Source organism: Pygoscelis adeliae, unplaced genomic scaffold (assembly GCF_000699105.1).
Source record: "Pygoscelis adeliae isolate BGI_AS28 unplaced genomic scaffold, ASM69910v1 Scaffold103, whole genome shotgun sequence".
Classification (NCBI taxonomy): Eukaryota; Metazoa; Chordata; class Aves; order Sphenisciformes; family Spheniscidae; genus Pygoscelis; species Pygoscelis adeliae.
In genome coordinates, this window is record NW_008824723.1 from 5234113 (window position 1) to 5244741 (window position 10629).

The following is a 10629-nucleotide window of genomic DNA, read 5'->3' on the forward strand; positions in this document are numbered from 1 at the left end:
TATGGAAGTGTAGAAATCTGATTACTTACTTATATTCGAAGTAATAAGTTTTAAGAGGAGTGCTTTTTAATGGATAGCTACTCTCAATTACCATTTGACCAGCATAAGACAGACATGGACCTACTCAAGCAGGTCCAGAGAAAGGCCACGAAGATGATCAGGGTGCTGGAGCACCTCCCCTGTGAGGACAGGCTGAGAGGTTGTTTAGCCTAGAAAAGGGAAGGCTCTGGAGAGACCATATAGCTGCCTTCCAGTACTTAAAGGGGGCCTGCAGGAGGGATGGGGAGGGACTCTTTATCAGGGAGTGTAGTGATAGGATGAGGGGTAACAGTTTTAATCTAAATCTACTCTCAGTTTAGATATTAGGAAGAAATTCTTTACTGTGAGGGTGGCGAGACACTGGAACAGGTTGCCCAGAGAAGTTGTGGATGCCCCTTCCCTGGCTTGGAAATGTGTTCCTTGAGACTGTTGCAAACAGTATATGTTAGAGGAAAATATATCATGCTGGTATCAATATAAATGTCAATACTGCTGTATTACCAGTAGGCAGAAGAGCACTGAGTGCTCTAACAGCCTCATCCTGCTCCCCTCTCAGGCTGAGCAGGAAGGGGGGCCCACTAGTGAGAAAATACATATATATATATATGTGTGTGTGTGTGTGTACAGCGTGGAACCCTCCAGCAGCTGGGCTTAGACACTGTCTGCCCAGTAGCTGCCTCTGGATCCCAGTCTCCACAGTTGCTGGTAGCTGGAGATATGAGCCCCCGGGGCCACAGCCCCACTGCAGTACATCCTATCTCACTCCTATATGCATGCTTGCACGCTCCCAGAGTTGGCCAGGACTCCCCAGATTCCCGTAGCCTTAGAGAGGCACTCACACCCAGAGCTGGCCCTTGCAGACCCACTCACCCCTTGCTCCCAGGCCACTTCACCTGCTCACCAGCTGGTCCAGCTTGATCTCTGCTAACAATCAGACACTCACACTGGCTCCAAGTGCTGCAGCATGAACTCATGGGCCTCTGTGATCGGAGGTCCCTTGTGAGTGGCTGGCACTTCAGTCACTCATCTAGTCTCTCTAGGTGCTGGCACCACAGATGCATGGGCCCTTCAACCCGTGGTCTGGCTCCATTTGTTGGCATTCAGACCCTTGTACACACACCTGCACACTGAATAGAGAGCCTTTCACCTGGGTAAGAGTTAGAAACAGGGTTTCATAAGAATCACAGAATGGTTGAGGTTGGAAGGGACTTCTGGAGGTCCTCTGGTCCAACCCTGCTGCCCAAGCAGGGTGACCTAGAGCCAGGTGCCCTGGACGATGTCCACACAACTTATGAATTACAACTTTCCAACCTTAATGATTCTATGATTCTATGAATATCTCCAAGGAGGGAGACTCCACCACCTCTGCCAGCACAGATAGGACAGACTGTGCTGATCAGACACAGGGCATGGCCAGACAAGTGTACTGACCAGCAAACTGTTTATGCATGACTGGCCCTTTTTATCCCCTTATTCCTCTATTCCCCCCACACTTGCTCCTCCCCAAATCACTTGGGTCTATCCATTTTCCCCACCTTTGGTTCCTTCCCTAAACATTCCATAACAAGTCTTGTGTAATCCCAAAATGATTTTCCCCTACATCCCATAGTGTGCCCCACCCCTGGGCTGCAACCGCCCCTTAGTCCAAAAGGTGATCCAGAGAGCTGCTCTGGGTGACATGTCGTGATGGGTTTCATTTCTGGATAATGGGGGTGATGGTGCTGCTGGGACAGCCCTGGGAGGGGCCTGAGCAGGGTGTGTGTTTGCCTGCTCATCATGCTCCTCTGGGCTTGTGCATACCCTACTGACATGTTCCCGGGCCCATCCCAGGAGCCATCGGCCCAGCAGTGGCTGATGGCTCCTGGGATGGGCCTGGGAGCATCCCAGGAGGGTTTTCTTTGGGCTTCCTGTGCTCCTCTGCAGGTGTGCAAGGCAAGCTTTTATCACTTAACCTGACAGGACAGTCTGCAGTTACTTCTAGGTAGCAATGTTGGTAATGCTACAAACAGACCTAAGGCAAAAAGAGAGAGCTACCAGCAGCATCTTTAAGGCTAGCAGATGGTACAGGTTGAATTGTGGAAAAAGAAGACTGTATAATGTTCTAGGAAAAATTATTCCTCTGTACATTCAGAGATGGGGGAAGGGGGGAGTTAAATGGGTAATGTTTGTCTTAGCTATTAAACTTCATTATGTTTCTTACTGGAATTTTTTTTATTAAATATGTTGTGAAGAGCTTTTGCCATTTCATATTTACAGTTTCATCATCCTAATACCTCAATGTTGATACTCTTTACTTCTGAACATAATGTTGCAGTATACTTAAATAGTTTTTTTCATATTTGTCGTAAAATTTTCTTTACTTTTGTAACAGCAACTTACTTTCTTTTAACTTTTCAGATTATTCAGATTATGAAGATAGTTCTGTTGAATTCTTGGACAGGTGCTCCTCTCCATTAACACGGTCCTCGGGGAGCTCTCTGACTTTGCGCAGCATGTTCTCAGAGAAGAATACATCATACCAGTATCCAAGAGCTATCTTGTCTGTTGACCTTAGTGGAGAAAGTAGGTTGGCTGAACAGCAACTTTCAGTTTGTAGGTTTAATTCTTTAAGAAAGAGAATTTTAAAGGAAATAATCTGGTTTGTGTTTGGGATTGTAGCTATAAATATGGTGACTGATTTATACTTCATCTATTTAAATCAAAATGCTTACACTCCTCAAGCTGTTCTGCATTGTACTTGCTTTGGTTAAGTGTTGCTACTGTGCTTCTGAGGAGATCACACTAAAGGCATTTTGCAGAATTTATCAAGAAATCTAATATACCAGCAGTGTATTTGAGAGCGATTTTCTGCTATATGCAGGTTAAGATTTTTAACTGCCAACCCCCCCTATATTTCTGTAAAGTATTGCATCTCTGCACACACAATTTCACATGTATTTATTGTTACTAGACCTTTCAGATGTGGAGTTCTTGGATGATTCCTCTACAGAGAGTTTGTTACTTAGTGGTGATGAATACAATCAGGACTTTGATTCAACTAACTTTGAAGAGTCTCAGGACGAAGATGATGCTCTCAATGAAATTGTTAGATGCATTTGTGAACTGGATGAAGAAAATGGCTTTATGATTCAGGTAAAGAAATTTGGGGAGGGGGGATATATTTTTCCATGTGAATTTCTTGCTTGTGAAGGTGCCCTTTTGATGTATTGGAGACCGAAGTTACGTAGAGAGCTGTAAATAGAAGTGCATAATAACAAGGTATTGCTACGTTCTGCACTTGGCGTGATTCTGTTCAGTGTATGCAGAACTATTACTCTAGGATGGGGTTTCTCTAACAAATCGATATGTAGAACAGATTTGTAAAGAAAGATAACCTTTTTCTCTATAGCCGGTTGATAAATTTGGAATAAAGTATCCTTTCCTGCACACAAATCATCGCTTCTGTCCACAGACCGTCCTGATTATACCAGCCCTTCTGGTTTGGCCCTTATGCTTTGCAGTACTAATTGTAGAAACCATTCTGCTCACTGTAAATGTACCTCAGTTGTATCCAAGATCTCTGCTATGCAGACGTTAATTTTGTCAGTAGCTGTGATGTGTGTGTGATGTGCGTGCTTCATCTTTAGAATAGCAGTTCTCAAACTAGAAATCATTAGCTGGTTTTAGAAACTGCTAAGAATTTAAATCTTACTTGGTGTAAAAAAAGGGAAGAATCATAGAATCGTTAAGGTTGGAAAAGACCTCTAAGATCATCAAGTCCAACCATCAACCCAACACCACCATGCCCACTAAACCATGTCCCTAAGCGCCTCATCTACACGTCTTTTAAATACCTCCAGGGATGGGGACTCAACCACTTCCCTGGGCAGCCTGTTCCAATGTTTAACCACTCTTTCAGTAAAGAAATTTTTCCTCACATCCAAAAAGAAGAGTATATAGTGTCTGCATAGCATTCAGGTGCTGATGGATTGCAACTACTGCTTATTTATTTGTACTCCAATGAGGGGAGCATTTCCCATCTAGTAATGAATAATTTAAAGTCTTTGTCTCAAGGAATTTATAATATAGCGATTAAATCAGACGCAAGCAACAGTGAAGAACAACTCAGTTGTCAGTAACTTTAAAAAAGCCATGAACTTCCTGTGTTTTTTTGTTTGGTTTTTTTTGTTTTTTTTTTTTTTTCCCAAAAAAACAGGTTTGTATTCAACTATTTATGTGGTACAGTTTCTGTTGAAAATACAGAGCCTTTTTAGTTGAGATTTGAAGGAAGCAAGTATGGCTGTCCTTGTGTTAATGGACTTGAAGTCTTTTGGAAATGACAGAAAGACCTGAAAGTGAAGGACACAAAGACTGTCCCTGAGAACACACAGAAATGCGGTGCTGTGTTGGAGGAACTAAGCAGGAGTTGAGCTATGGTAATAATGTGGAAAAATGGACTGGTGTAGAAATCTTTGGAGAGAGGAGATGAAGTTGTAGCCGTAGCGGTATGACAAGAGGGAAGGTGACTTCAGTGTTTTGAATAGGTTGATGCTCAAAAGCATGTCAAAGCAAAGAGGAGACTTTCAGTAGAAAACCAGCAGATATTTAGAACACAAACAAACACGGAGTTGAGAAAGGGAAATGTATTTTAAGTGGTAGTTTCCTGCCCATTTCTGAAGTCCAATGTCAGCCTGATTTTTCCTCTTCATGCCTTGTCTCACTGAGAGCAACCAGTTTGCTGTTTCTAGGCCCTCGTGTCTTACCACTTCTATTTTGCTCTCCTATTCTCGTGTTTCTCCTCTTTCATTTTCTCTTCATTTTCTTTTTCTTTTAGATTTTCCATTGGTGCGATATTAAAAACACATCTTTCTAGCGCACTGGAGAGATGCTTTGTAAATATAAATAATTAAACTGAAGAGTTTTCTACTTTTCACTGTTATGCTGTAATGTATTACATTATCTTTCTACTTTACTGTAATATTATACTCCTGTCTTATGTTTCACTACTAAATATTTAGGTGCTAAAATACTGAATGCTGTAATAAAATATTATTAAATATTACATCTTCAGTTTCTTTTTTTTTTTTTTTCCCCCCCAGTCTGGAATTTGTGGTTGAGGTAACTTTCAGAACTAGAGCTCTTTTTTAGCTTGATGTCTTTGCCTACCCAAACACAAATTGCCCAACTGAAATAATCTTACTCAAACTAGCTATTTAAGTTAAACTGCTGGTCTCTGCATTTTGACGATACAAGAAATAGCTTCTGATTTTTGAATCTACTTATCTCAGTTTTAGTTTTTGCTTTTGTTTTTTTCTGATGTCAGTGTGAAGAGTGCTTGTGTTGGCAGCACAGCGTATGCATGGGACTGTTAGAGGACAGCATTCCAGAGCAGTACATCTGTTATATCTGCAGAGATCCACCAGGTACGGGTAAAACACCTTTATCTGCAGCTGTCTGCTTGGGATTTTTAAGCAGAGATGTTATGCATTGCTTAAATTGTTAAAGCTTTGTCTGTTTTGTGTTATCTGTTATACTTCTTTGGGGCAAGTGATTCTAAGTTTGGCTCTGAGCAGAAACTTACTTTCCTGTTAGTAACATCTTGTTCAGCTATGCTAAATCTTATTCATTATATTAATTACCATCACTTTAGTTGTTGAAACTTAATTCCCCCAAAACCTTAGCACTTTTTCATGTCGTTGTAGTCTGAAAACCCTTTCTAAACAAATCATTCTTGTTCGGCGATCTGTTTTGCCTGTACTTGGAATCACATCTGTTCATTTAAATATTTTTTTAGAGAAAAAGGACTCATTACCACAGTACTCTCAAATATGCCGTGAATGTCATTTCATATTAATTGCAATTTTATAATGTTTGCGTTTGTTCAGATTTGTGTAAATAAAGGTGTGCAACTGAATATGTAAAATATGAAAAAAATCTAGCACTTGATATGGTAAACAATGGTGCACAAACAGCACATCTTGAACTTAAGATTGTTAGGATAAGTTTGAAATGGTAAGAATTGGGAAGAGTCTATTTACTTTTAAATTAAATACATCTGATTAGGAAGATGTTGATTTAAAAATGATTCTGTCCATAAACCCATTTTTCTTAGCAGTTATTTGGAGAAAAACTATACGATTTGGAAGAAAGTTTTTAGTATTTTTCCTGACAATTGATACAAACGCACACAGTTGTCTTCTGGTGAAATATCCAACAGTCCAGCTGTTTCAAAAGGGCAATGAGACTACACCCCCAAATTTACTTTCATTCTGAATTTAAGAAATGAAATCTGAAAACTGTTTGCAGAGGTATAAAATAGCACAGTTTTTATTAGTTATTTTTGAGAAGAAAATTTAGGAAAATAGAGCTGGAAAGATGTGACTTTTTCCGTTTGCCCCAATCTGAATCTAAATTGATGGTAATAGTCTTGTTTGGTAGTTCTGTGTAGTGTACTCTTTGAGCAGTCAAGCTTTTTCTTATTAAAACCAACTAATTTGTCTTGTGTTCTTTCCCTGCACTGTACTAGGTACTTCGTTATCCCCTGCTATGCAGAGACTGTGTCCCTAATTTTTATCTTCTCTCCCTTCCTAACCATTACTTCTTTTCTTTCTATGTCAGGAGAAAAAGGTCATTCACAATGTCAGTATTTTAAAGTGTATTGGGATAATGGGCAGAAAGGAGATAGACAGGGTATTCTCCTGAAAGGTATGAAGGGCTTCCATCAACCCATTCTTTGTTCTGTATATGATGATAGTCTGATATGAAATGGAGTGTAAGATATTGCAGTCTTAGTCAGTCTGTTTGTCTGGGTTCCTCATTGTAAACAATAATATTGGAATAATTAGCATTATACATTTCTAGTTTTGTGATTTTTTTTTTGTGTGGTTTTTTTTTGTTTTAAATAGTTATTAAGTTACTATAGAAGCATTAGGTAAATATTCATTCATGCCTGTTGGGTTAAGATTGTAGATGTTGCCGTAGCATGGGAGACCTAAGGCCCACTTACATCAATATCCTGTCTAGTAGTGTCTGGTAAAAGGCACCTCAAAGAAGAGTGTTAGAACTCTGCTGTCAGATAACTTTGAAATGTCTGCTTTTCATGAAGCCTTCTCCTGGCTTCTAATAAATAGATATTGGTAGTATTGAAGCACAATATTTGTCTTTTAGGCACAAACTAGTAGTTTTGGATATGTCCATATAAAATCCACTCTCTGATGTTTCTCTTGGTAACTTAGGTTTTCTTTTTTTTAAAAGTAAGCTGCAGTAGTTAGATAAATAAAATGCCAATTTAAACATTTTTTTTTCAGTTAGATTGATAATAGCACAGTTCTTAATATCCTGTACTTTGATTGCAAAGGTGATTAGATTTTCATTTCAAATGCCATTTAGAGAGGTCTTGAGATTTCAGGTTTATTTCTGTTTTCATAAGCGTTAAGATTTTCCTCTTAATCCATGAAAAATAAATTTTAATATATTACTAGCAAGACCTTGAATCAATCTTTCATGGATGTTAGAAGACATTTAGGAGAGTACAGCATATAATTATAGCGTTCTAGTTTTAAATACAATTCTGCTGTGGCTTTAGATGGCCCTCAATTTGTTTATTGCTTACCCCAGGTCAGAGGTGGAGTGCCAAATATCTTTATGATAAAGACTGGCTAAACAATGGACACATGTGTGGATTATCATTTTTGAAAGAAAACTACTCTCATCTTAATGCCAAAAAGATTGTGTCAACACATCACCTACTGGCAGATGTATATGGTGTAACTGAAATACTGCATGGACTGCAGTTGAAGATTGGGATATTAAAGTAAGTATCAGTCCAGGGTTTATTCTCCATCTTTATATATTTAGGTAGCGGAGACTACCGTTATTCCATATGCATTATTCTCTCACATTAAAGTTCTTTCTTGTGTAATAGTTTAAATAATTCAAGTGCAAGATGTAGAGTACCCTCAGCTTCAGTGGGAGTTAGATGTTCTGCACCCAAGCGGATCTGTTATATTGGCATTATTGGTGATTTTTTTTATAGTCAATTTTGTGTTAAAGAGACGTTCTGGATTTATCCTAAATTGGTAAGTGACCTCGGAATACTTACATGTTTGATAATTGTGCTTATCAACAGCTGTGATCTAGCAGAAGTGGATGCTTAATAGTTCAGTGCTGTAAGTGGTTTTCTCTGTAACTTGCCTTTTTTCCTCCCCTTCATTGCAGAAATAAACATCACCCAGACCTTCATCTCTGGGCTTATTCAGGGATGCGAAAAGAACAAGAACAAATAACTGTTGGGGTAGAGAAAAAATTAGTGACTTTGCCGGATGCTGTTAATCCAACTGAAAGGACGTGTCACAGTCAAAACCATAAGGAGCCACCCAGTATACCCCAGAAGATGGAAGAAACATACATCACAAGTGAGCACAGTTACCAAAAACCACAAAGTTTTGGTCAAGACTGCAAAGCAGTCACTGACCCTATGAGCTCAGATGATGAAGATACAAGTAGTTTTGAGGAAGATCAGGAATTTCACACAGAGAATAAAAACTGTTTACAATACTCTTTTAAAGATGATGGCATGAATGAGCAGGTAAGTATCATTCTTCATCTGGGAAGTTTCGTAGTTGGAAAAATATGTTCAATCTGATAAAACTCAAGCGCATACAAGTATTTAGAAATGTTTGTTGTTATAAGTCGATATATTCTATCAAATAAGTCAGCAGAAATCACTAGAAGCGAAGTTGGATCACTGTAATAGTTTCAGGTGAAGTATACCCATTTCAGCTGGTGAACGAAATGCAAAGTATGGTTAAGTATTGCCTGTGCTAAAACTGTTTATGCTCAATCCAATGGTTTTTTTGGGAAAAAAAATCCTATGCTTAAAATGCAGGGTCTTGAAACAGAACTTAGGTGGTTTTTGCGAGGTGAGAAAAATGGGACAAGTTTCTCTTTTTCTCTCAATTCTGTTTTCTACACGTTTGGGGTTTTTTTTGTTGTTTGTTAAACCAAGATTTGTAGTAGTATTTATTATTGTACCGTATTCTTCTTTTAATAGCAACGCTATCTAGAATTCTGTCCACAAGTAATGATTTACTGACCAACTAATTTCACCTCGTGCAACTTCTTCTGAGTCTTTTATATTGTGTATTTATTCTGATTAAACATTTCACAAGTTTTTAGTCAGGATTATATTTGGCTATTTAAACATCTCTTTCTCATTTTTGCATTAATGGTTTGAATCCATTACTTTGTGGAAAAGGTCTGAAACTTGTTAGTCTGGTTTTAGTGAAGAGTTCTCTTTGAGGAAAAAAAAAAAGTGAAACAAACCTTTCTGTTTTCTACAATACCAACTGTGTGAGTATAAATCACCCAACTCATCCCCCTTTTGAAGTACAGGTTCTGGTGTGGAAGAAATGAGTAAGATATGTCTTTTTTTCTTTTAATTTTAGTTTTAAATGTGGCATGTAAGCTATATAGCCTGAATGGGAAATTTTGGCTTATTCTAGTTAGAAATAACTTTGTATGATAAATCGCATGATTATGTTCAGTTTGTATAGTAAGGAGACATGCAGCAGTGTGAAATACACTTTCCTTCCAACAGTAACTTAAATTGTCATTGTAAATAGTATAAATACATTTAGAATTAGAAGAAAATATATGTGAGCAGTGAAACAAAATTGATGTTCCCTTCAGAGACTAAAGCATATATCTAAAAAGCTAGCTCTCTGTTTTAAACCAGGAAGAAATCTTTTTGGGGCAGTGTCAGAGTACTCTTTCCTTTGGGACACCTTAGTTCACCTCGTTGTCAGTAGTCAGCCTTGGTATCTGAAATAAGGCTTCCTGTCTAGACTTAACACTCGTTGAAAAGTTCTCCTTGGTTTCTCCATTGTACTTGCCTTAAAACCATGATGACATTGAAGTGCCATTTTTACATGAACTGACTTCTCTGTAAGGTGCCTTCTTCACCTCTCCTTGACAAAGTTTTGGTTGGAGCTTTGGATTCTCCTTTCTAGCATCCTGCAGAGCCTTAAATATTCTGGTTTTCCATACTGCTTTGTCGTATCCTAATCTACAGTTCTGTTACATATCTTCTTTTCTCTTATAAACCGTGTTAAGATTGACTATTATCAAGTCTCTTTTTGGACTATGCATCATCTTTAAAATTGTATTTGGTTTCTTCTGAAAGCACGAGCCTTCCTCACCTGAACCTCCCATTTATTTCTTCTTCACAAGCTGGATCCTGTACTCTTGCTTATCTTACTACCTCTGCCACCACTCCCTGATTGCCTGCATTGATCTCTGACCTTAGAGGAGGACCTGTTTGATCTTGTGGGTTTTTTTTTCAAGGAGTGTTTACTAGCCATTTGAATAAATACAGAGGCCATTAAAAGGAAAAAAGAATCTTTTACGATGTTATTTAGATGTTATTTAGCTTTAAGATTTTATGTGACTTACTGTAGTGGACATCTAAAAGATTCACCTAACAGATCACAGAATAGAATAGAATAAAATAGTTTGGGTAGGAAGGGACCTCTAAAGGTCATCTAGTCCAACCCCCCTGCAATAAGCAGGGACATCTTCAACTAGATCAGGTTGCTCAGAGCCCCATCCAAC

At 38.6% G+C, this 10629-nt stretch overlaps 1 protein-coding gene across 1 annotated transcript in view; it reads left to right on the forward strand.

Moving 5' to 3' along the window:
• PHF20L1 (PHD finger protein 20-like 1) overlaps window positions 1–10629 on the forward strand; it is a 60374-nt gene that overhangs the window by 44562 nt on the left and 5183 nt on the right. Inside the window, exons 14-18 of the mRNA XM_009323362.1 lie at window positions 2437–2601; window positions 2990–3171; window positions 5342–5441; window positions 7636–7831; window positions 8236–8605. Of these exons, the coding sequence (XP_009321637.1) occupies window positions 2437–2601; window positions 2990–3171; window positions 5342–5441; window positions 7636–7831; window positions 8236–8605 (1013 nt within the window). The remainder of the gene's footprint in view (window positions 1–2436; window positions 2602–2989; window positions 3172–5341; window positions 5442–7635; window positions 7832–8235; window positions 8606–10629) is intronic.